Below are 27351 nucleotides of genomic sequence, written 5' to 3'. Positions count from 1 at the left end.
TGAGAAGAAAAGTTAATCACAGAACACCAACCTTGATGCACCCACAGTGGGCTCCTTTGCTTTCATAAGGTAAAGCTCCACTACTAAGAATCAATCAAATAAGCATGTGTAATGTGAAAGGCTTTGATCACTCCATTCTGCCCCTCTTTAAGAAGCTTTCTAGCCTCTTGGCTCGTTGTTTTGCAGCACATTTACAGTTCTGCATGATTCTGTCTCACTGCTCTCATCAACTTTGTTTCTTGCAGCAGCTGTTTTCAGCAAAAACCCCGATAAACCTGCAGGGCTCAACCTGCCCAGAAAATGAAGTTCGCAGCTAAAGAGCTACTCCAACTCCAAGTGAGTGCTAAGATGTTCACAATTTTATAAGTCTGTGATATGTGGTGGCTGTGTATCTGTGAGCATAATGATTTTTATGCTCCCTTTCTGCTCTTTTTCCATGTGGCTCCATGAACCGTTGCACCATGGAAACGCTGGAAGCTCTGATGCTAAATTGTACTAACAGGCTAACTGTCAAACTAAAGTAACATGTAGAGAGAGTGTTGTGTTTTTGCAAAACTAATATTGGACTTACATTCATATGGAGGACAGAAACACAGCTCTAAATGAATGCTAATGTTGCTCTGTGCCTGCTGGATGTGTAAATAGCCAAATGACTGCTAACATGTTATGCAGTAATGCAGTTTTCTTTTTTCTTTCAAAAGGTCAATATAGTAGATTCATAAACATTTTTCATTACAATTCTGCAACTATATTTTACAGTATAAAAATAATATAAAAATAATATAAATTGTACAACAAACAAAAAAAAGGAAAATATGAATACAAAATAAAAATAAAATATAAAAAACTAACAAAAAACAAAAAACTAAAATCAATTGGGGTCTGTTAAACAATTGGAATACATTTTAAATGTCTAAACAATCTAATAATTTTTGCCAATTTAGAATTTTTGAGTTTTAAGTTTTCAATCATAGTCAAATGTTGAATACGGGACGAAGGTCAGGGTCGTTTTCTTGTTTCTGTCAATTTTTATTTATTCCAATAAACAAACGATCAAAACGTACACGGACCGTTTCAGTAGTTTGGTCGAATTTTCTGTAGGCTATACTTGCCCTGCTGTTAGATAATTGTTGTTGTTTTTTTTTAATAACTGATAACTTTAAATTTAGATTGTATGGAACCAGTAATAGAGGTGAAATACTGCCCCCTATTTGATTGGAGCATATGGCTAGACATTACACATTGCACCTTTAAAGATGCTAAATTCAAAATGAGGAGAAAAGAGCATTAACACAGCAGCAAACAACTATTGTCTATGTAAAGATATAGCGGAGTAATGTCTACCTGAGCAGAGAATGAAGTCACTCTCCCTCTGTGTGTGTTATAATCCGAGCTTCTCTGTGCTTTGTTTACATAGCCGGGTCGGCCACTTGTGCATGTGATCATGCCCCACCGTCTAACTTACAGCCGCCTCTCTGCCTTGCTCTCATATGGCGGTTACAACTGATAATGCAGTCCCAACTGACGGCGTTGTTGCATAAGCGTAGCACTCACTCTCTGGTCCCCCCCAGGTTAACACTGTAAGCTCTGTCAGCACTTCTGGCGTTCTTTCCACTGTTAGCGCTACTAGCACCGTTAGCTGCTCATTGGTCGCCATGTTGAGAGCCGTTGAGAGGCAATAGATGTACTGCCAATCTCTCCTTCAGCACGTTTAATAGAGAAGATGCACTCCCTGAGCAGAGTGGCATGAAAACAATTTACATGTATTTTGATTTTTATTGTCAGTGCAGTGGGAGAAGTCGAACTCTCAGCCAGATTGACAGGACTGCAAAATGTCTCTCTGACTCACTGCGTCTGTACGCCAAATTGTAACTGCAAGTTCCTGTAAATTTATTAAAGATTTTGACAGACCACCGCCATCCAGCAGACAGTAAACAATGAAGGGAAATGAGGCATGTTCATCACTTTTTCGCTCCGGTTTCGTCATTTCAGGTTTCTCATCAAGCTTGCCTCATTAATTCAAATGATGCGACACGACAAAACCTTGTTGTGGCACTCAGAAGGTTAGTTAATCCAGCTAATTGGCCTCCAAGTGGTCGTGGACCGATCGCCGACTTTGAAAGGGCCTCTGATCCCTTCCATTTGCACCGTAAACAACCAGATGAAGACAAAGGCATCGAGCTATTTTATGAGCTAAACCATGATTTCTTCTCACAGGAGTCACAGGTCAGGAATGATGTTATATCCCAGAAACAGAAAGGGGATGTGGACTAGACAGCTTCAGATGGAGTATATAGTTGTTTTTTCTGCAGTGTCCTGTAGTTGAAGGGCCCGCAACTCTTCCAGACAGTCACTTTAGTAAATTAAGCACTCGTCCAGTTGGCCAAAGCTCGTCAAGGCCGTGTACAGTGTGTACAGTGTACCATCAGTTTGTACTGACCGCCCCCAGACTCCCATCCAAACAGTGTTTAACCGCAGCCATTAATTCCTCAAACACACTCGACGTCTGTTTGGAAAGATGCTGGTTGAAGGTGGTTGTCTCTCCTGAAGCTGGTTTGTAGCTACATACTGACACCATGTGGCCACTGACCGATAGTGCAGGAAGTCCATCCTGAAGTCTGATGTGCTTTATCAACACATAAATCCTAATTTTTAGCTTTTACCGTGACATCAGTGTTATGGACATACTTTTAATACAGCATTTTTATTCCCTTTTAGCACGGTTTGGCACTAACAGGAAAGCTGTTCTTGAAAATGAGGCATTTGTGTGATTGTTGTTAGAGTGAATTTGCTGTCTTGAAGAATAATGGGGGTTATTCACAATGTTTTTTTAAATGTTCAGGACTTTGTATCGATGACACAGACACATATCAACAACTTGCACAGTAATAGCTGACATACAGTGCATGATATATATATATATATACAGTTGTGTAAGATGCATCTATTACTGAACTATTTAATTTTCTATATGCAAATCTACGACTGTGTATTTAGACGTAACTTAAGACTTTGCGGTTATGTTTCTTGGCTCTTTTTATTCTTTATATTTCAGGCTTACTGGTGAAGAGGATGCATCTAACAGTGAGTGGAAGCGTGACGTGAATGCTTTGTCTACACCGGAAGAAGCAGAAGGTATCACAACTTTAACCTTTCCACCACAGCCAACGTTTGTTGCAATAATCTGTCTTCTTCCACTCAGGTTATTACTCTAATGCTGATTGAAAATGAGCATAAAAGTAGGTGAACACATATTGAGTTAACATAATGCAATGCATAATGCATGTAAGATGCAGCTTAGCCAACATGGAGCTGAAGGTGCCTCAGGATGTTGCACATCAGTAATTTAGTCGTTCATTTGTAGCCTAATAGACAGTCTGAACATCTTCATCTTCCTTTATGTTCCAGTTAAGAGCTTACATTTGTTTTAGGAGTTTGTATAAGCTTTTAGCTTCCCTCCTGCCTCTCCTGCACGTTTTTGTTTACTTTAAATGAACGTAAATCTGAGTATATGTAGGTAGAATTGTGTTTGTATATAATGTCTTTGTGTACATATCACATCTTTTATAATTGTATTTGTACTAGCCAAGACAGCGACACTGGTATTGTGTGTCATCATGGTGAAATGTGGTCCTGGAGACACCTATTGTAGGGGGAACTACAACAGAAGTGGTTTTGAATACTTTGCCAGGTGTTTATGTCTTTCTGTCGATCTGTGGACTGATTTTGTTGATACGTCAATAGCGTCACAACCAAGATGCAAGATGCAGTCACGAAACTTTACAGGTGTGTAGATGAGATCAAAATGAAGCTAGAAGATGGGTGTGGTCCGAGCGAGGGCGCTGGAAGTCTGATTTGGCATTGCGGCTGGTGTGATCGCAAGGCGGTCTCTAGATTTATGTGTAAACAAATAAAATAGAAGACAAAACATAGATAAGTTATTACCACATTATATTAATCAAGTACTGATGTGTAAGTGTGACCATTGTTGAGAGGGCTTGGCAACTTCCACCAGCCTTTACTGTGGACTTCACAGATGAAACTGCTAGGTTGGATTTGGGAGGAAATCTCATGTTGTTATGTTAAAATACTGTATCTTTTAAATTTTCAAAAAGTACTCTGAACAAAAATAATGGCTTATCAAAATGCCATGCTGTTAGTGACAGGCAGCAACCTCTGGTTGTGAAAAGTGAAGCCAATGCAGAAGTGCCTTAAACGTCCATTCTTTCTAATGGCCAGCAGGGGGCGACTCCTTTGGTTGCAAGATGAAGTCTGCTTGTATAGAAGTCTATGAGAAAATGACCCTACTTCTCACTCAGCCCAGTGTCATGGCAAAGCGTTTAAGAGACCCTCCCGTCCACCGGAAGAAAGCGTGTCAGTGTCACGTTTTGTGTCGCTGAGACGTGAATATCACACGCCTGCATGAAGGTGCAGTGTTTTGAAGTGACAGTTGTCAGGTGCTGTGTAGTGGCGGAAGTCTAACTTCAGATTTAGTTACGTAGTATATAAAGTGAGAAAGACCACTTATGATGGGCAGGTGGGGAGGTCATTGGGTCCAACAAACACAGGACATTCAAGCGGGAGACCTGTGTTCGAGACCGGTGTTTTGTTTTGCAAGTTACGTTAGTGACAGTTGTCATGTGTTTTCCGTACTGATATCACGTTGTTTGTGTACGTGTTTTACTCACTTATGTACTGCACGTTTTTACAGTTGTGTAATATTCCAGTGTCTGAGGCAAAACGTGACACTGACATGTTGTCCTCTGGTGGACAGGCGGGTCTATTAAACGTTTTGGCGTGATATTATGTTGTTTCACTTGATTTAATACCTCAGTAAACATTGTAAACATGAGTTTATGGTCTCAATCGCAAGTTTCAAATCTGCTTCAATACAGCATGATGTTCATTTAGTAAATTATGGTCCCATTTAGAGTCAAATAGACCATAAAGCAGGGGATGCTTTATGGCGTGGTTACCTTGTGATTGACAGTTCGTTACCACGGCGTTGTCCGGTCTGGGAGTTGTCCGTGTTAACGTCTGAGAACTTTAACTCTTTCCCAGTGTGTTTTCAGTTCATGAAAGTTAATTATAACATTTTTGGTCACCTAAAAATTCCTTATTACTCAGCATTTGGTTGTACTTAGCTTCACCCTCTTGTGTCACTTCTGGTTCCAAAAAAAAAAATATATAGTGACGGCCAAAATGCCGAAACCCAAAGCTTCAAAATGGCAGTCCACAAACCAATGGGTAACGTCACGTTGACAACGTCCACTTCTTATATACAGTCAATGTCAGTAACCCACATACCTCACATACAGTCCATTCAGTCAGCTTGGTAATGAGGATAACAGCCCTAAAAAGAGGATATCCTTCTCCGATAAATGAAATATGCACACAGTAGCCATTAGACCCGCAGGTTCCCACAAATACTCAATAAAGCTCGAGACGCTCCTGGAGATTATTCAGAGCTCCAAATTGGATTAGCAGAGATGCTTCTACCAGCAATTAGTCTGAGGGAATAGATGAGCTGTAGGAAGCACAAAGCTATTAATTAAAGCTGGGGGGGGGAGATGTGCCACCGAGTTCATACAGCAACGATGAAGACGAGCCGCTGTGGGAGAAGAGGTGTCAAGCAAAGTAGCCCATCAGAGGAGGAAATCAATAACGCCCTGAGCTGTGCTTTTAGTACCCTTCATGGCTGACTTGGACGCTTGCAGGAGATGCTTTATAAAGTTTGTAAAGTGTATGGTTGACATGTTTTCTCACAGTTAGCCGCCTCATTAGAAATTTTATTTGAGATTTTTCTAAGCCAAACATGTGCAGGCATCATGAAAGGCGCCTGTCAGGGGGATAGGGCCGGACCACAGTCTCCAAGAAATGTCTCATCAGTCCACAAATGCAACTCCCCAGAGTCAAGTGCACTTGAGTTGAATGTGTTGGACAGAGCTTTTTAAATGCAAATGGTGTGTTGCATAACTTTGTTGCCTGAGCTTAAATGATCTGGTCAACTGACTTTTCCTCTCTGGAAATACTTGACATAAAAGAGAGCTCTTAGATGAGAGTTATTCCTGCAGAAGCTTGACATCTGCAAAATGCCTTTTAGAAAACCCTTGTCAGCACTTGTGTTTTTCATGAAAGACCAAATACCATGTGTTGACTTTATAACACAAAATGAACTCATCAGTGAGTTGTTTCTCGGGCTTTGTGTAGGAGCCGAACAGGCAACATGAAAGGCGTCTGTCAGGGGGAATAAACTGAGATTTTGGAGTGTAAAGAAATGCTTTCGTTTGTGCATTTCCAGCACATTGAATACTACAATCGGCGTGCATTTAAAGTAGCATAGCAAACAAGACTTCTCTCACTGCAAACTGTACTAACAGGGATTAAATGTGCCAGTCATATTTTTCTTTGAGCTCAAGTAGAGTGTAAGCACTATTAGTCCCTCTTATAGTTCAATTTTCTCTGTATTGATTTTGCTGCTGGCAAAATACCCTCACTTATAAAGTAATCCTGTTTCTGACCCTGAAGTTATTCAGCATTATATTCATAAACTGCTACATTTATAATTTGAATAGCACATTCAGGAATGAATTAACTTCTTTATTCACTCTTAGGTCAGTTGCTCAGATCATTTGGTAATTTCTGACTTCCTGCAAAAATGAAAGATAGAAGGGGACAGCTGATTTGATGTTGGTGGGAAGACAAAAGAGGGTGGAAATGTACCCGTCCTTTCAGTTGGAAAGTGAAATGAAAATATACCTTAAGGCAAATGTCCTTGAAGAAGGATGCATCCTCAACTGGACACCAGTTTGCTGTGTTTTACCTCTAGAGGGTGGGCTGGATATCGAACCACAATGCCATTTTGCCATAGACCGAAATGTGTCAGTCAAAAATTGTCAAGTACTTAAAGTTGGTGTGGAATGTCTGATCCATAGATTGTATATATAAATGGACGACATGTCTCCACTTCCTCCCACTGTACTAAAATTAAACCCAAATATCCCGGATACAGGAGCTGCCATCTTGAGATTATGACATCATTTGGAGCCAGAGTCTGCGCAGTACCGATCGTGTGTTGGAGCCACGGTATCAAGGTCCCGCCCACACACCAGCCCGAGCCAATCACGTGCCGAGCATGTCTGCAGCTTGTAAGCGTGAGCCACCTAGCTGCTGCGTTAGCACCACAGTAGCTGTTTGCTTAGAAAGACAGAACAACTAACCATAATATCTCTATAACTACATTTAAAATCAAATTGATGCATGTTCTACTCCGCAGAATGTTTCAGAAACGCCATCTGCATGTGGATATGAACATACACGACAGTCTGGCAGCGCTGGCTTACTTCACCCCAATCAGTGGAAATGTTGCTAAACTAGCTATGGTCAGTGATTGTATGAACCATAGACTGTACATAAAGTTCATTACAGTCTATGTTTGAAACAGACAATCACGGTTATTGAAAGTTAAAGTTACTCTCCTCTCCACGTTCCTATTCTACGTACAATTCACTCAGAGCAGCTGTCAATCATGACATCACTCCCCTTTTTATTGCATCAAATAACTAATTGTGCAATAATAACTACCTAAAAGAAACCATCATTGGCAAAAAAAAACATTTGGCGTGTATTTTGACTATTTAGTTTTGCCCATGTCCCATCCGCTCACATGGAGGGGTCGGGCTTTATGACCTATACTGCAGCCAGCCACCAGGGGGCGATCCAGATAGTTTGGCTTCACTTTTGGGGAGCAGAAGCTGTGATATCATCCATCTTTATATACAATCTGGTCTCATCAAATTTGGGATCTTGTTCACTTATTCTTTTATCAAATATAGTTCTGGATTTAAATGATCATTTTGTCAATTTAAGAGTATTTTGGCAAAGTCCTTGTGCAGCTGTTGGTACTGAAACTTCAAGTATCATTTTGGCACTAGTATCAAAACATTGCATATTGCACAGCCACACTTGGGGGTTTAGTGGGATAAATACAACACATTGTTCTTATATTCTTATATATTTCAGATCAGTAGGAGATCCATTCTCCGTATCAGCAGGCATTATTCGTGGACTCTGCTTGTCGTCTTCCAGGGTTCACATCAAGTGAGCCTCCCTGCGGGTCCCAGCCTGTTCCCTGTGGTTCTCGGGGCACATTTTCTGCTGTGTAGCACTTCAGATCCTCTGCTGCCGGCCACCCCCGGAGTTATCCACTCAGTCAGCTCCTCTTCTTCCCAGTCGGTCGTTCACCACTCTCATTAGCCAGCCTTTCTGCTCCCTGGTCAGGAATTCTCTCTTTTCTGTTTGTCTATCAGCTTATTTAATTCACTGCAGCATATTCTCTTATGAAATGCTTATCTAGTCTGTCAGTCAGCTAACCTTCCTTCTATCTGCCAGTCTGAGCATCCTCCTACTGTCCCCCTAATCTATCAGTTCCCTGGTTTCCCATTGTCCATGTCACTGGTTTTACAGTGTACCCATTTCTGCTTCTCTGTGTGAGCCTGAAATTGTCTCTTTGAACTCGTCTTTCTCATCTGTGAGATGGAGTCTGAACCAGATTCAGCTCCAGCCTCACCATCAGGTCCATGTCATGTTTTCCCAACCAGATCCCGTTTCTATTTCTCCTCCAGAGCCTGTATCCCTTTGTTTCTGCTGTTTCTATATTTTCATCAGTTTTTTAGTCAACTACAATGTACGTCATTCGCTTTCGTACGTTTATGGCGCGCCGCCTTAAGCCAGGTTTATGCTCGCGCCGGACTTCCACAGATGACACGCGCACTACGAGCATGCACAAAGGTGTTCAATTTGATTTGGCTTGCAAAATATTTACTCACATGTCGATCCCTAATATCTCCTGCTTTAAAGCATTCAGAAGTGCACATCCAAGCGCTGCGACAGCTTGCAGAGAATTTGTGCTTTACGCACAATACGTGATGATGTAATTTTTGGCTTGCGCACCCTCACGCCGGGGAAACTACGGCGAACATACACCCAGCTTTATCCTATGATTTTGCTGAACCTCAATAGCGCCGTGGCTAGTCTTGCGTTTCCACTGAAAATAACATCTCAGGAGATTTGACTGGAAGCTCCTGCTGGCTTTTCAGCCAATGCAGTGTGCTTGTTCTGGAAATGTCTTTCAATATTACTTTTTTTGATGTTTGCTAATTTCTCATCGCAGATCAAGCCAGCAGCGTTGGCAGTGAAAGCAAACAAATCTGTCCATGCACTATTAACTTCTCTATTTTCCTCCAAGACTTTTCTTTTTTTTGGACTTAGAATTCATAGCTATAGCCTCGCCTCTCATTTGCACTTGCATTCTCACTGCATTACACTTAATAACAGGCTTCATTATAAGGCTCAAATATGTTTTTGCGGCTCCAGACAGATTTCTTCTTCTTTTTTTTATATCTGATATGAAAACAACAGGAAAGGAAATGGTGAAAGTGAAGCAGCATGGATGTCATGTATTTTATTTGGTACTTGTTCTGAGGCAGTCAGACACATTATTAGGCCCCGGTGTGTTGTGGGTCAACATCAGGCAGCCGAGCCTGGGTCGATCCGGGCTTGTGTACTTACTGGATTTCTCCTCTTGATTCACAGCCATCTTGACACAAGCCAGGTAGGATTTACAAAATAAAAGGACCACTGAGCTGCTGAGAGGTATCAAGTGGTGATGAGCAGGTTTGAGGCGGCAGATGTCAAGTCGCTGGCATCACATCATGCAGCATGTGTTGGCTGCGAGTGTTGGCAATGTGTGAGGTGGGTGTATGTATTGAGGTTACAGCAATGTTATCAGTTTGCTGATGCCAATATTGTCCTCGCTGTTAAACCCAGATGTTGGACAGATAGTGGTGTCTGCTGCCAATATGACAGGGTTAAATATCTGATTTCACTCAACCAGAGTCGGTAGCATCAGTCTGCAAAACCTGCAGTGAAACCTGCTTTAAAGATGTCTGATAGAGATACGCATTACTGTTTCACTGCCTTTCTGAAGGAATTATATTAATCAGGGCTACAACTAACTTTGATTACCATTATCTATTAATCTTCTGATTATTTTCTCCATTAATCCATTAAGCGTTTTTCACTTTAAAATGTCATAAAATGGAGAAATATCATTATAATTTCTCAGAGCCCAAGGTGACGTCTTCATATGTCTCGTTTTGTCTGATCAACAGTCCAAAACCCCAAAACATTCACTTCACTATCATGTATGACAAAGCAAATTGATCCAATCAGTTAAAGTTCCCATATTGTTGAAAGTGATATGCACACTGTCCCCTATTTAGAAACTGTACTTTTAAATGAGTTGTCCGGACTTGTGATGGCACAACTATACAGTCACCGGTAGAAGACGTGCCGCTAAACTTCGTGTAGTTGACACACACACACACAGTGAGTCCCCGGCTGCAATGGCGCCGTGAAGACGGCAACAGCGCAGATGCAGAAGAACGGAAACGCTGACCAATCAGAGCAGGCTGGGCTTGTTCGGGAGGGGGGTCTTAAAGAGACAGGCACTAAAACGGAACATTTCAGACGGAGGGTGAATCCAGGTATATTAAATGAACATGAAAATGAGCACGATATGTCCCCTTTAATTTCAGTAATCTGGGTTTTAGTGGACAGTTAACTGGTAAACTGGTTAGTTTAGAATTTCTTTCTACCGCAATGACAATAAAATGCAGGAGGCATTATTATTTATTGCATAAAAAACATTATTTGCACAACATATGCTGATCTAGTTGATAACATTTTGGTATCCCTTTCTGCCTTAAACACACATATTGAATATGTATGTACTTATAAGCATATAGAGAGCAGCAGTCAACTGAGTCCGTATAAATCAACATTCACTGCCACCTGTAACCGATCATGTACCCCCCTGCTGGTTTTGGCAGACGATCAGTATTCGCTTCCCTCTCATCCACTTCCTCTGGTTTGTCTGTGTAGCTGCATCCAAACATTTAGCAGTCAGACAAAGGAAATTGATTCCTAGTACCAGGAGGTATTAGGGCTGACAAGGTCAGGTAAAGCTCCTCTGCAAGATTTCTTCTTTTATGGAAAACTGCAGACAGCAGAGACCAGAGAAGATGTTTGCCTGGCAGGGGCTGCAAGATGAGCTGGACCCGTCTCTGTCCTCAGTGACTAATGTATGAGGGAAGATCAAAAACTCATCAGAATGATTCATACTGCATACTGTATTTATTGAATAATCAGTTGTGAGGTTCAGTAGGGGCAGATTGTGGTGATGCAGTGCGTTAATACTGCCAGTATGTTAAACATTGCACCATGCGGCAAGTGTTGTCAGTTCTCATCACTACAAGATGTTTCTGAAAACATTTGAGGAAAGAAATAGGCAGTACAGTAACAGAATATTGATTCATATTTGATCAGTGCTGCCTAGATCGGAGTTTGCGAGTGCTTGACAGCTGCCTCCGTTGAATGAACAGCCAATAGGATCTCTCTCTCTCTGAAATGACCTGTGACTGGCCAAAGTCTCCTGTCACGGGCTACATTTTTAAAGCCTGAAAACAGAGCTATGAGGAGATGCAGTAGTCTAGTTTTCTCGCAGAACACTTGAATTACAATATGCTGAAAGGTTATTATGGAATTTTTGTCCAATGATGCCAAAAACATTCTGCCTACTGCAGGTTTAAGGCACTTCCGCATTGGCTTCACTTTTCAGACCCGGATGTTGCCCACTGGTTTTGCCTGACAAATGTCTCAGATCTAAGACAAAAACCCTCGTCACAACAGGTCTTTTAAGTTCAAGCCATTGCAAGACATGTCTTCACCTCAGCATGAGTTTTCCCAGATGTTACGTCCATCTTTAAACATGTTTGATTTTCCTCGTACTGCAAAAATTGGCATACTCATGTACAGTAGTTGGAGCACCGAGGAGATGAGTCTGAGATGGAAGAAAAGCAGTATCCAATGGAAACACAATAGGGAACCAAAGGCAGGCAGGCAGGGAGGCAGCACACACACATACGGTGCAGCGCACAGCCACTAATTATATTGTTAATGTAATAGGAGTCATTAAACTAGCTTCATTATATTAATAATTCCCTCTAAGAATCATTTAACCTCTTCCCCTCCTTGAGGGCGCCCTCGGCCGACTTTTTTCAGAGGTTGTAGCAGGCTCAGTTTTAGAGCTAGAATAAAGGCTGATATCATATGAAACTAGAAAACCTAAATAATCCATTGGTACCAACCAATGCTAGCATGTTTGGAAGGAAGCTAAATAATGCTTCAAAGTTACGCTAAATTTTGGCAAGGAAAAACTTGCATGCCAATTTTCAAAGGGGTCCCTTGATCTCGGACCTCAAGATATGTGAATGAAAATGGGTTCTATTGGTACCCACGAGTCTCCCCTTTACAGACATGCTCACTTTATGATAATCACATGCAGTTTGAGGCAAAATCATGCAGTACAAATGTGTTATTTTTGCCTATTCTAAAATGGTGTTTTTGAATATTTCTGCATAGGGGTCCCTAAACAGTCTTGGAATTATATAAATTGGGTATCACTGTAAAGCTGAGACTCTTTTGGATCCAATGAGCCCAACTGTATTCATGTGTGATGATGTAAGTCCCCGTAGTAGCCCTTTCATTGTAGTGAGACCTTTTTTTTTTTAAAATGGGACCTCACTGTATAAAATGACCTGTGGTGACCTCTAGGATAATCACAGCCTCATTAAACTTTACAGCCACTAACTAAAGACGTAGAGCATTCAGAAGATGGATGGCTTTCCTAGGTAGACTGAAAATAATGGGGTGTATGAGTAGTTTACACAACAGAAGTGCTCGCCATCCAATCGGCTAAAAATGAAATTCTTGCAGAAATCTCCAAATGTCAAAAGTTTTTGAAACCAAATCACAGCATGTTTTTTTTTATGGTGTTCCTCAAGGTCTTGGTGTCCTAATGTGGTATTTTGGATGGATTATTGATAATTTTTTATCAATTCTTGAGTGGTAAAAAATGGTTACATTTAGCACCAAATCTGTATAACAAATAGTATCAACCCAGAAATTGCTGCAACAATTTATGAGACATAATAGAGCATGGGAATGACCATCATATACTTATATCATAATGTTCTAAGCCCTTATACACTTTTACAATTCATTTTAAATGAGTTGATTATTTTTTTATTTCTGATTTATGACTAGAGCAATTTGACACAGTGCTGAGCTGCATCTCAGTCTGTTTTTCACCTGAATGATAACAGACACTTAAAGTGAAATTAATTATTGTAGTAATAGTAACCTGGTGTGCAAGATTCAGCAAATGAGTTTAAAAAGGTTCACAGAGAAATACAGTACATCAAACTGTTGCTTTGTTTGTAAGTGCAGGGGAGAAGCATTCATATCACATAGTAGACTGTAGTTCTTTAATGGTACTGATCTGCTCCGGCAACCTGATATTAATGGTGAAATTGTGCAAAAGTCTGCTCTCATATTTCTCTGATCTTTGTCTTCTGAAGCGTGAGCTGAGGGCTGAGAGACTGACACAGCAGCAGCAAGAACCAATCGGCTACCTCCGCTGTCCTAGCTGTCCAATCGGCGACTCGCCACCCAGGCTTTCATAACCATGTTGTGTACAGTGTATTATTTTTATACTGGGGGTGTGAAATACATCTTGAGCAACAGTCTGGTCTTGAATTATTAGAATGTCATGATAAAGTGAGAGTTAATCAAAAATACTTTTCTAAAAAGCAAAAGATAACCTAAAACAGGGTTTCTTAAACTTATCAGACCTCAATTATGGGGTCAGAAATTCCCATTAATGCAGCTTTTAAACAGATGTCAAGTTGTCATGTCAAATAGAGAAGGGTATTCTTGTTGTATTTCAAGTGCATGGTGAATCTAGTTTTGTATTTAATATTTGTTTTTATGCTAGCCAAATAACAAGATATGAGTCTGAGAAATCACCCATGACCCTGACTGCTTTTAAAAAATGAGCTCCAGACCCCAAAACTGAGAAATGCTGACCTATAGAAATGATGAAAGAGCTGTTTTTAGACTTGTATGTTTTGCGGTAAATTAGTGATTGTTTATTGGTTCCCATATTGTTCACACTCCTCACGATGGAACAGACTCCGTAGTGGTAGAGAGGAGGTCTTGTTGCTCAGGCTGTATTTGCTGACAGGCGAATTTTGTCACATACATCCATTCCTCATGTTAGTCAGGCCTTAAACCCATAATCAAGATGAATTCCGCTCAGGATCAAATTCATATTGTTTTACACCTCAAATTTCCTTATTCCATGCACATATCACCTTCACCTAATTATAAAATGTTTAAAAAGGGCTTTAAAGTATACAATTGGGGGATTTCTGCTCCATCATGGTTTTTCTTTCAAGTCTTTGTGCTCGACTAAGCTAATTGTCTATTGGCCAAAGCTTCATATTTACCGTATAGACGTGAGAAGCGTATCAATCTTCTCATCAAACTCTTGGCAAGAAAGCGAATAAGCTCATTTCCCCAAAAATTAAGAGCCGTATTAAAGAGCTCTGTGTATAAAAAGAGATTATTAATTTTAGCTTTATTTAAAAAGACATCCTCTTCTACTGCAGTTGAGCTTCGGAGACTATTCATTATAATGTATTCCTTCTGACATGTATGACGGTAGAAACAAATCTCATTACAGATTAAAAATGTAGGTAAATGGAGAGTTCACTAAATCTGTCTCAGCGTCCGCAGTAATCGCTGACCTCCACCAGGTGGAGACGCTGCTCAGCATTTGGACGCTGACAGTTGACTGAGGACATTATGTAACCTGAGATTCCCCCAAAGTGCTCTCTGCACAGTTACTCTCTGACCTCTTCACTTCATGGACTGTCACGTCCTCCCGGTGCTCTAAGGGGAGTTATTTGCATCCGTCAGAGTGAGACAGCAAAGACTCTGAGGCTTGTCACCCCACCCTCAAAAATAAATAAATAAATGATAGAGGGTTTTCTGCTTGAGATGCCCATCACACCTTAAGCTCAACATTGTGGCTGCCCACATCCAGCCAACTGTAATACATCTACAGCAAAGTCTGTGTTAATGCATTGGGTGTGCATGTCTTTCCTGGATATTATAAAGCCTTTTGTTTATGCAGAATATGCTATAAATTTAACAACAATGTGTCTTCATAACAAATCTAAAGCAGCAGTGGGTAGAAATGGAGCAAATATGATTAAAAAAGTTATTTTAAAAAAACGGTCACTATATCCTGACAGTAAGGTCAAAGGTCAAAGGTCAGCATAAGACAGGCAATCTGAAAGAAATCATGTTCCTCTGTGTCCTCCGGTGCTCCTATAATGGCATCTGCAGGATTCCACAGACAAGGAGGAAAACAACCAATCAGAGCCGAGCGGGAGCCTGCCGTCTTTGAGAAGCTGTCAATCACTTGCAAACTCCGATCGAACGATCAAACTAGGCATCGCTGATCAAATATGAATCAATATTCTGTTACTGTAATATCTATTTCTTGCATAAAATGTTTTCAGAATCATCTTGTAGTGTACTGTTTAGCTGTAAAATGAGAAAGTTTGTGACCCGGCAGTCATGTTGAGATCAGTTGAGGAAATACCAAGCACCGCCCACCAGCCGGAGCACAGCCAATAGGAACGCTCTCTCTCTGAAGTGACCTGTGATTGGCCAAAGTCTCCCGTCACGAGCTAGATTTCCTAAAGCCTGAAAACAGAGCCATGAGGAGGTGCAGAACACTTGAATTACAATATGCTGAAAGGTTATTATAGAATTTTTGCCCAATGATGCCAAAAACGTTCTGCCTACTGAAGTTTTAAAGGATTGTAATAGGATAATAAAATATCGTAAAGGTCACTATAAACTTACCATTAACGTCCACTGATATACTGATACAAATGCTCTTTAACAAGCATGTTTAATTTTAATATTTTATTTTATTATATTTTATTTGTATTATATTTTGTTACACTTTGTTCCCCACTGTGGGACTAATAAAGGAATATCTTATCTTAATAATCTAATACCAATCTGATCTAATCTTTTTTTTATCATGTTATAATTGTGACTCAATTTACAGATATAGCATGTGAGGGGACCACACCTTTCCTCCTCATCCTCATCCGCAAGCAACTCGCCTACTATACCTGGAGGATTGCTATGGCAACAGGTTGCCAGGAGCGACGGGGTACCACTACATCCCTGTGTGTCTGCGGGGATGAGCGGCGCGTCAGAAGACAAGAACAAGCGGAGCAGCACGTCGAGGGTGAGGTCTCTCCCAGCTCAGACAGCACACAACAAGAACCACCACAGGTTGGGGTTTTCTTCTCTCGTTAAGTGAGGAGTCCTGCGGTCTGCAAGGGACGTCGTTGTTGTTGTTTCGGTGATAGAAAACAGATCTGCCAGGATGGAGATCTGCTGCTGCTGCTGACGGAGATTCCCGAGATCCCCTCAGAAACAACAGGTTAGTGTTGACAGACTGTCACTTCCACACGACCACATTCAACCTCCAGGCTGGGCACCTTTTTACAACCAAAAAAACATGTTTTATTGTATGATTTGATTGTTTGTGAAAGGTGCCAGTCAGTAGTCTTTTGATGCATCCATCCACGTGTGCAGCGCAGGAGAGTCCGGCTGCATGTGGCTCATCATATACCGGCTCATTAAACCTGACATCTATGCAGCAGCTTCAGGACCAGTTTCACATACATAAGCAGGTTTTTATACCTTCATTTCAGTGGCTGCTTTTCATTTTTGTGTTGAATTGTTGATGAGCTTTTTTCCTGCGTTGAAGCTGTGGGTGTGTCTGTCTACCTTTTGATCACAATGAGATTACATATTGCGTTTTGGATGGATCAGGCAAAATAAAAGCAGACTATATATCAGTATGAGGATTCATTATCATCATTCTTATCAGCACTGTTTTGCATTTATATATTTATTAGATGCATAGTTTTGCATACTAATCTAGAATGGCGTCATATTTGTACCTCATTTAGTATTTTTCTAATGTTTATACCCTCCTTATAGATAGATAAATAAATAGACAGATAGATAGATAGATGTACTTTATTCATCCCAAATTGGGAAATTATTGTGTTAGAGCAGCAGGTTATCCAGGCAATGCACTGGAACAGTAAATACAATTTACATATCAACCCTATAGGTATAAATATCTATAGAATACACAATATAAATAATATATTAGAATACACTATAAAAAATACCAGGCTATTATATACATTAGCAAAGTGTGCAATAACATACTACACACATTTGCACTGTTTTGCATTTATATATTTATTAGGTGCATAATTTTGCATACTAATGTAGAATAGCGTCATATTTGTACCCTCATTTAGTATTTTTTGTAATGTTTATACCCTCCTTATAGATAGATAGATAGATGTACTTTATTCATCCCAATTTGGGAAATTATTGTGTTGGAACAGCAGGTTATCCAGGCAATGCACGGAAAACAGTAAATAAAATGTACATATATCAACACTAGAGATAAATATCTATAGAATACACAATATAAATAATATATTAGAATACACTATAAAAAATACCAGACTACTACAACTATCATAGAATAACCTATTATATACATTAGCAAAGTGTGCAATAACATACTACATACATTTTCCTCTTTTGCTTGCATTTCTTTACATAAAAATATGCAACTCGTTATAGAAAATTATAGAAAATTAGAGTTATTGTTTAAAATGTTTCATTCTAGAATAAATAAATGATTATTTAGATTATTTTTATTATTACAATTTTCATCTTTTTTTTGCTGTTTCATTGGAAGGTTTGCCATTGGAAGGTTTGCATGTATTGGTTTGTTTGTCACATACACAAACAGTATATGTGTAATGAAAATCAATGTTCTCTGAAGACGCTAAAAGTAAGAATTAGAAAAAATATATATTTAAAATTCAAGATAAAAACAAATATATGTTAAAATGTACATTTCTACATATATTTAATAATTATTTGTTTTCATTTTTTGTATTCTGTATTTGTAAATTGTACGACTCATAGTGGCTGTTCAACAGTTGCCTTTGCAGTCATTTAATAACACGGGACATTTTATATTGTGAAATGATTGACAACCTGCTGGAAATGAAGTCCAATAATTCCCCTAAACCATTTAATTTCACCTCCTCTGATGCATTTTGAATTCTCTGTCAGTCATAATCATCTCTCTCTCTCTCTCACACACACACACACACACACACACACAAAGGCCTGCAGCCGGTTAAATCAACTTTTCAACATAATCTGCCTCATTTCTAAATATGGCTCGATGTCCCTGTCACACTCACCTCCTTGTCAGTTTTACTCTCAGTGCCTGACATTGTTTCATCTCCTCACCAGCATCCTTCATTGATGCTACACAGTTGGACTAAAATAACTTGAGCACTTAAATAATTCTGGTCACTTCCTAAAATCCCACATATCTGTATTTCTGTCAGCTGGGGGCTATTTTCGGGGCTACAGAAGTAATTATTTTTTTCCTGAAATGTAGCTGCTGATGATCAAAGCAGACAGATAACATGACCTTCTTCAAACAGCGGAGATCTCATTTTGAAATGGGAACACATCTTTCCAAAACTTGTCAAGTGAAGCTTTAAATGTTGTACCACATCTCCGTGTAAGACTGTCAAGAAGACCTTTAAACTCACTAAGTCATATAGCGCTGCTGATGATGTTAATGTTTGGAGTCTTTTGAGGTGCATTACATAACCTGCTAACAAATAGCAGAGTGGTTTCTGGCCCAAAGTGCTAATACTCAGTTAACCTCACTGTGTCTTTGGAGGACAAGAAGACGAGATTATGATTTGACATGATGGAAAAGCGGCAGACAAAGAAAAACAGCCCGTTCCTTATCGTTCCTCGCAGCGAGGGCAATGAATCAATGCTGTGAAATATCATTTTTGAGTTTTAAGTGTGATGGATTACAGTCTGCTGATCAGCGAGGCAGGGCTGCTTTCTCTCTGTCTCTCTCCTGAGAGGGGCCTACAGACATTTTTTTTATTTCTTGAGGCAGAAAGACAGCTCCCCTGCCCGTCATGTCACTTCAAGCAGCCTCATAACATCCACCAGCCCTCCCAAGTGATTGTCAGACTCTTTGACGGATCGTCATGCTTACAGGAGCGTGACCGAAGGACACAACCCAAAACAAAAGATTGGAGTTTGGGTATATGCAAACATTTCTTATGGGCATTGGTAATGATCTAATTACTTAAAGGTGCGGTGTGTAGGATTTGGCGGCATCTAGCGGTGAGGTTGCAGATTGCAACCAACTGAAACTTCTCCCATGTGCCAAGCGTGTAGGAGAACTATGGTGGCAGATGCAAAAACGTGAATGGCCCTACCTAGAGCCAGTGTTTGGTCAAACCGTTCTCACAGCAACTCGTCAAATATCGCCATTTGGTAAGTGCCCCTCGGCGTCGGAAATCAACGCACAGAGGCACCATTTAGCAAAAGTATGTGACGAACCGGGCTTTCAACTAACTCCAAAGTTAACCCACCTGTGGTGTTATTCGACGGTCGGAGCAAGTGATGTAGTATTAATAATGTGAGAGTCTGTTCAGGGCAGGTAACGTTGACTTATTTTGTCACATCAGTCGTGAGTCATGTGACTCGTCTGTATCGTCAGTCCAGTGAGCCCCGTGAGTTGGTGGTCACGTGAGTCGTTAGTATCGTCAGCCCCGTGAGTCACGTGAGTTGCTAGTCAGTGAAGTTAACGTCAACCACGTCTGTTTCCTAACCCTACCTAAGTGGTTGTGTTGCCTGAAGCTAACTTCCTGTGAAAATGGCAGTTTATTTTGAAAGGACAGCATGCATGTAACGCCGTCCCTGGTCCATCCAAAACTAACGCAAGAGAGGTACCCCGTATGTCGGTCTCCGATGCCGAGGGGCACTGACCAAACGGCGGTATTTGACGAGTTGGTGTGTGTTGGTTTGTCCGTTCTGGGCTACTGTAGAAACATGGCGGTGCAACATTGCGGACTCCGTGAAGAGGACCCGCTCCCTATGTAGATATGAATGGCTAACGAAAACACAACGTTTCTTATTTTCAGGTGATTATGCACTAAAGATAACATACTTATTAATGTTATATTCCATTTCTGCCAGTAGATCCTCCTAAATGCTACACACTTTTCCTTTAATTGGCTCCACCGATCATTTTCTGATCAAAGTTTTAATCAATAAGATTTTACTCGCCAACAAAGCTCCCAAGATCTGTTGACGCAGCAGCATGGCGACAGTGGCGTCCATTAAGACAAGCAACACAAGTAGTCAGCCACCCAGAGTTGTTGTCAATAGACTCCCATTTGGAGGTCAAAACAATGGTGAATGGGTAAATTTTCCTAGTTTCTCCGTTGATATGTGCACTCACTTTACAGAACTACATTCTGGTTCAACTTCAACCTTCTGCAATTACTGTATGCGCATGCACACTTTATCAATACAATGGACAGTTGTAAAGGACATTTGGGTATGTTTACCTCAACTTCAACAACAAAAGTTAAATCTGAGCAGTCATGAGAAGATGAACAAGATAGGAAAGCCAGAAAAAAAAGTTTTCTGCAACAATCACAATCTCTGTAAATTATTCAGATGTTCCTCTAATCTTTGCTTTTCTTTTCTTAATAATTTGTTGGAGTACCTCTGCCAAGGAGATTAAGTTTTTGGTTTGGTTTGTTTGTCTGTTTGTCAGCAGGAGTACGGAAAAACTACTTGCTCGATTTTCATGAAACCTAGTGTGTAATCGGCCAAGGAAGAACCCATTAAATTTTAGAGGATCTGAATCACAAGGCGGATACACACATTATTTTTCACTTATGGAAACGGCCTTGGCGGAGGTCTGCGTTCTCCGAGTTCCCTTCTAGTTTACATTGTTTCAGACCTTTTAAAAAATATTCAAATGAATCAAGGAAAAGAAACTCCTTTGGTTGAACTGGACACTATTAGTAGTAGACATTACTTCGTGATCACAAGCCAAAACGTTTGGGAAACTTTGCTATCTGACTGCTCATGTTTCTTGATTTGATAGATTTAATGTATGTCCTCAGCAATTAAGTTGGTGAACAAATAGGATTCATGTCCAAAGCTACAGAAATAACGTGCAAAACAATCCCTTTAAGCAGGAAAAACAACCTGAGCAATTTGAGCAGTCTCACATATACAGTATAAGGTTTAAATAAACAATGTTGTGTGTAGTGCTGTTGTACTGTAAGAAAAGAAGAAGACAAATTGTAAAACTGGTATGCGGCAATCACTCTGGGAGTTTGCTCAGCGGGAGAAAAGACATAAAACGATGAACAGTGTTTCGGGCTGTTTTTGGATTGATGAATTTACCTCCAACTCTCTTTATAGAACAGACAAGCCAACGGTCCTCTCCAAATTTAATGTATTGGGCCTGTTTTTGCCAGAACAAATGATCCACACGGAAAGCTGCAAGCTGTTCTTCCTGTTCAAATTCAGTCATGAGAAAATATTTTCCAATGCTGGCGAGTAAGCCTGGGCATCTGAAGCTGACTTAAGCACCTGTAGGGTCTTTGCTGTGGGAGTAATTACTGTCAACCTCAATCTCTGTATCTTAACCAAACTAAGTTTAACATATTAGAAATCTGCATCCTAAGTGCTTAGAATTTAACTCAAGTTGTTTGATTTAAAGGTGAATTTGTTGAACATGTTGAGTGCCATATGGAAGTAATCCCTTAATCATAGATAATCTGAATTTTGAATTTAGCACCTTTAAAGGACCAGTGTGTAACAATTAGCGGGATCTATTGGCAGAAATGTAATATAATATTAATAAGTGTGTTTTCTTTAGAGTGTAATCACCTGAAAATAAGAATCGTTGTGTTTTCGTTACCCTAGAGTGAGCCGTTTATATTTACATAGGGAGCGGGTCCTCTTCACCAAGTCTGCCATGTTGCACCGCCATGTTTCAACAGTAGCCCAGAACAGACAAACCAAACTCTGTTCACTTTTCCTGCTTGGGCCGGAGTCGATAACTTTACTCGCTTCTGTCTCCGCCACTCTCTCTCTTGCTTCACCACTCACTTCCTACATACACACACACTCTAAGCACTGGCGCTGCTCCAAATGACCTACACCAGTCTTACAACAACTGGCTCTAGAGAGGGCCATTTGCGTTTTTGTGTCGGCCACTGTAGCTCTCCAACACGCTTGGCACACGGGAGAGTCTTCAACTGGTGGCATTCTCCTCACTCATTTCACCTGGTTGGTAATCCAGCCTTCATTAACCTGTTTATGCATGCCTCATTGGTGCAGCCTTGTCTGAGAGGACACGCATGCCATTGTTTAAAATTAAATGGTGCCACTGAATATGAATTGATGCAGATTGGTTGCATAGGAATATAATTAATTGGAGACAGGATTGGAAATTTCAGAATAGCAGGCTGTGGATCCAAAGTGCCAATTCAAAACCCCCTGAGCTGTAGAAACTCAAGGCCAAAGGAGTCCCCTGAGCCTTCTTCACTGACAGAGCGGGCTCTTCGCCTGGAGTTCCAAAAATAGAGAGCCACTTTGTTCTGGCCTGAGTCACTTTTTGTTTTTTTTCCTCTTGTATCTTTAAAGTCTCTAGATTTGAGACTTTTTCTGTTTCTGGGATTGCATTGTGTTGATATATTTGTTTTGCTGTTTCATCTGTCAAACCACAGAGGACACGATCTCCAGTATAATCCGTCTGTTTGGATTCTCTCACAGGTCTTGTCCACTGAGCCCATCTTCACTTCCAAAATCTTTAAGCAACCGACAAAGAGCTGGAGCCGAGACGGTCAAGCATGGATATGCCCAGGATGGCTGAGGGCCTCTTCAGCAGCACGCTGTCCTCGTCAGGTGGCGGCCATCACGTGCCGCCCTACCTGACGCTGGAGCAGAAGGCGGCCTTCGTCTTTGTGCTGCTGCTCTTCATCTTCCTGGCCCTGCTCATCGTGCGCTGTTTCCGCATCCTGCTGGACCCCTACCGCAGCATGCCCTCTTCCAACTGGACAGACCACTCCGAGAAGGACACGTTCGATTACCGCATCGTCTGAGGAGCCCTGAGAGTGCATTAGATTTGCACAAATTAGAATTAAAAATTACAATAAAAAACTGATTTGATCCTTAAAGAACAAATGACTGCTGATTCACCAGGAAGATGACAGCTTTCAGAAAATCTTCTGAAAGTTTGACTGAAAAGAATTTCGATGGCGGATTGTCGTCGAAATGAGCGCTAACCAGAGTTCAACAGCTTCTCCCTGCCAAATCTGAAAAATTCTCAACTAAGACAACCAGAACTATGCTATGAAAATAATTGATCAAACCCTCCGTCCAAGCGATGCACCAGAGCCAGTTTGGGTTGCTCATAACTTCCATTCCCTGCCATCACTTGTTCTCCTGTGGACTACCTCGTTCCTCCTCCATCTCATATCTGGAAGACTTGGCGTTTTCTCACATCTCACACAGGGTCGAATATCTTTGGTGGTCCAAGCCAGGCAGTTGGATAATTACAGTGTTTACATCTAATCATGTTTACGTCCTTAGATTTTTATTGATAATGTAGACAATCAGTGTTTGAAATAGTTACAAACGAGTGAATAGTTGATGAGTTGTTGAGGTCTTTTGTTTTTTTGTCTTAATTTGTGGTTGGACACGAGAGCTCCAAAAGACTTAGTGTGACTGATATGATTCAGGTGAAGAGGGATTTAATGCCTTAAGTCGTAAGATATTCTGTGGTGGTTGTTACCTTCTAAACAGTTGGTTAAGGCTGGTATCAAGGCCCTAAAGCAGGTTAAAATAATCACAAAGAAGGAAACTGTGGTGGAAAAGTTCTCCCTTTAATGTTTTGGAAAGGTTCGGACAGATAGCTGCCAATAGTGAGTAAAGCCCAATCCCAATGTCCACACTCACAGACTTTGAGGCGGTCGACTTTGGGGTCGTGTTAATCGTGTTTATCGTGTTTACCGTGTTTACGAGATGAGTCCAGATAAACGCCCCCCTCATAAGTGGAAAGTTTCTGAAAGCTCAGAGTTCAGGAGTTGTGACGTGTATGTTGATGTTGTCAGAAATGGCGGAAGCCATGGAAATTGAACACTTGAGTGCCGAGCATATCGTGTACACGACTTCCCATGTTGTAAACACGAGTTCACAAGTTTCATTTGAAGGCACAAAAAATTACACAAATTATTATCAACCACTTCTTTTAACTTTGCTTAACGAAGTTTGACAAAAACAAGTGAATTCATTTTTGACAGTTACCTCTCGTTTCATAAGGCAAGAGCCTGGAAGATGTTCAAATAGGCAGTAAAAAATGTAAAATAAAAACACACACTTGGCGTTGTCAATGTAACGTGATATGTTGCCGCAAAGTGCAGTCCCATTCATATTTACACCATTTTAAGCCCTTGCAGCCTCTCACACTCAACCATTTACCCGGTGACTTCAATCAAGTCCCTGAGGGTTCAGGGTTTAAGGCCTTAGGGGGGACATTGTGATTGGGTCCAAGTACAAGTGTTCTGTGAGTGCGTTAAAAAACAATTTGTCCTTTCAGTCCTGGAGGGCCCTTCGGTGTTGTTCACGTCCTTTCGATGTCAACAACCAAAAGAGGTATTGAAGAAAAAAACGTTTACTGTGCTGTACCGTGTGCCTAATTTGAAAAAAAAGAAGAAGCTTAGATTGATGTTTTAGGAAAAAAGAAAGAAAATGGGTTTCATATTTTTGTCTTTCAATGTAGTTTTTTTTGTGTAGTGCCCATTTAAAGAACCTTAAACAGCATTTTACTGCCTGCAATTGGCATATTGACAGTTGGTATGCCAGAACTGCAGAGGGTTGATGATGAAGATGACGATGCATTTTCACATCAAACCCTTTACAAACTGATGTTGTGGCTCTTTTCGTTGGGCAATTTTTCAACTGTGCGCCTTATAGTGTAGATTGTTTACAGTATCTTAGGTAGCGGAGACACTGGAAATCAGCCAGTCACTAATGCGACTGTGTCTTTGCACTTCACGGAGATGTCATACATAAAAGAAGAAGAAGAAAATGCGTCCCCTGCTCTTGTTCCTGCCGGGACCGGAAGTGAACTCTGACCCTTTCGACGAAGTGTGATGTTCTTGTGATCTGCTGTGGCCTTTTCCTACCTATCGCAGATGTTGCGATGTTGTGCTGAGGTAATGTGTTCCCCCCCCCCCCCGCATGTATTTCTTGCAGAGTATCCTCTCCATGCATGATAAATGGTGAAGTGCTTTAATCCTGATGTTGTAGCTGTGGGTCAGTTGCTCAAGCAGCTATTTCCTGTCTGTACTGGAGCCTTTTGTTTCAATCTGTTTTTCGCCCGGAGCCACCGTTCTTTTTCTAATAAAAATGATCAGAGTGCACAACTGCTTTTTAATGTGTTTTATTTTATTAGGTTCATTCACCAGACGGTAAAAGTGGCAGGTGTTAAAGACAAACAAAAAATGGATGAGAAAAGCGTTCTATCCAAGCCACCCTGCCCTTTTCAAGGTATGTGCCTGAGGCCCAATACAGTCTTTTTCCCATTTTATCAGCGACTGGCAGTGGTAGCCGGCAGGTGTCTCGATTGGTTTCTCTGAACCCAGACACTTTGTCTGGCTGCAAACACACACACACACCCACACTAGTCTCCCGGCTCCAGGCCCAGGCTGCTCTTTGAGCCGAGACCCTCCAGAACGCCATGCAGAATAACAATCTTCTCTCTGACACCAACGCTGAATATGTTGATATGCAATCATCTCCTGCACACCTCCCTGGAAAAACCTGCATCCTTTCTCACATTGAAGCAACACGTGGATATACCGACTTTGTTCGCGAGTGAATGTGTGCATCTGCTCTGTCTGTGTTGCTTAACAATTCTGCTGATATCACACATCCACAGGTTTTATTTTTATTTTTTTTAGGGCGGGCCGGGGAGCTGAAGCGGATCAGAATTTTAAATGCGAGCTGATCCCACAGAGGAGAAATGTGCAGTGTCTGCTCTTTGGTTTATTATGTAAGAGACAACCTACGTCTTTATTGAAGCCCTTTCACTGTTTGCTCATTTTTAAAAGTCAAAATAGTGCCATCCGAGGCTGATTACGGCTGTAATGTGAAAGCAGAACTAAACGTGCATATTTCTTCATAGAGAAACCTGCTCTTGCTTAATGTATGTTGGCAGGAGGAAGACGCCAGTTTGTTACACGAGCAGCTGTAAGTAGTGATGACAATCTGCTGGGAATGTAGGAAACATCTGAGAATTAGGTATGTTGATATCTATTATTTAAAGAGGACCTATTATGCTAATGCACTTTTCAGCTGCATACTTTTGGCTTTCTATTAAAACATGTTAACATGCTTTAAGGTTAAAAAAATGCTTTACTATTCTCATACTGGCTGTGCTGCATCACCTCTTTTCACCCTCTGTCTGAAATGCTCTGTTTGAGCTCCTGCTCCTCCCAAAAAGCCCAGTCTGCTCTGATTGGTCAGCTGGCCCACTGTTATGATTGGTCAACCAAAACAAACTCTTCGGACACCACTCCAGCTCCAATCTAACTAGCTTTGTTTGAAGGGGTGCCAAACTAGCTGCTAGGCAGGTATTATGCAAATGTGTTACTTGGTGACATCACCGGGTTGCGGAAGAAAAGGCGGGACTTCAAGCGAGATGTTTCAGGCAGTTCAGGAGCAGTGTTTCTGTGGGGAAGAGTAACTCCTTTTGGCGTGGGCAACACAACAAGTAAGGGATAATGTGCAGCGAGCCAGTCATTGTTGTGAAATAAACCTGCATTGCCCTGAAGGGGTTTATTTCACAACAATGAGCTGCTAGCTGTACATTATCCCGCTTATTACACGGCTGCTTACTCAAGAAATCAATAGTTTCCGCCACAGTCCGACATCAGAACTGAGTCCATAGCAACGATCTGTTATACATAGCATCTGCTACAAAGAAATAACAGACCGTGGAACGCCGAGAATGCATTCAAGAATGATTCTGACATGAAAGAAAAAACGCCTTGAAAGTTATCAGTCCTCCTGAAGCCTTTGCTTATCCCAAACATACTTTTTGTTTTCCTACGTGTGTCACCCAAGGGGTTTGACATGCTGATCATTCTGAGCGATACCCAAAATAGAAACAAATCATTTTGGATTGAAAGCCTTCATTTTCTGTTTCTGAAATCTCATTAGCTCATACCAAACAAATTATAATCCAATCTAAACACGCCTTTAAACAGCAAGTGTGAGCGGCGGCAAAAAACATCAACCATTATGGATCAATATCACAGTCATGCTTTATGCAACATGACTCATATTAAAGAAAGCCTCTGATAATTGAATTATTTTCCCTCTCTGCCGTGCGCGCTC

At 40.9% G+C, this 27351-nt stretch overlaps 1 protein-coding gene and 1 long non-coding RNA gene across 2 annotated transcripts; both read left to right on the top strand.

Moving 5' to 3' along the window:
• Positions 1 to 233: 233 nt before the first annotated feature.
• Positions 234 to 14866, top strand: LOC119497353. The gene is made up of 3 exons (XR_005208904.1): positions 234 to 336; positions 3056 to 3135; positions 13482 to 14866. It is a non-coding gene; the product is annotated as an uncharacterized LOC119497353 (long non-coding RNA).
• A 1222-nt stretch (positions 14867 to 16088) lies between these two features.
• LOC119497807 (cortexin-3) lies at positions 16089 to 25376 on the top strand. The gene is made up of 2 exons (XM_037786230.1): positions 16089 to 16435; positions 22723 to 25376. Exon 2 carries the CDS (start codon positions 22800 to 22802, stop codon positions 23049 to 23051), a length of 252 nt encoding a protein of 83 aa, XP_037642158.1. The 5' UTR covers positions 16089 to 16435; positions 22723 to 22799; the 3' UTR covers positions 23052 to 25376.
• Positions 25377 to 27351: the final 1975 nt, after the last annotated feature.

The sequence above is a fragment of the Sebastes umbrosus genome, chromosome 11 (assembly GCF_015220745.1).
Source record: "Sebastes umbrosus isolate fSebUmb1 chromosome 11, fSebUmb1.pri, whole genome shotgun sequence".
Taxonomy (NCBI): Eukaryota; Metazoa; Chordata; class Actinopteri; order Perciformes; family Sebastidae; genus Sebastes; species Sebastes umbrosus.
The sequence above is the reverse complement of the archived record's forward strand: the minus strand, read 5'-3'. Positions and strand labels throughout refer to the sequence as shown.

Excerpts from the sequence above, each read along its gene's own strand:
- LOC119497807 (XM_037786230.1), top strand. The coding sequence starts at position 22,800 with ATGGATATGCCCAGGATGGCTGAGGGCCTCTTCAGCAGCACGCTGTCC.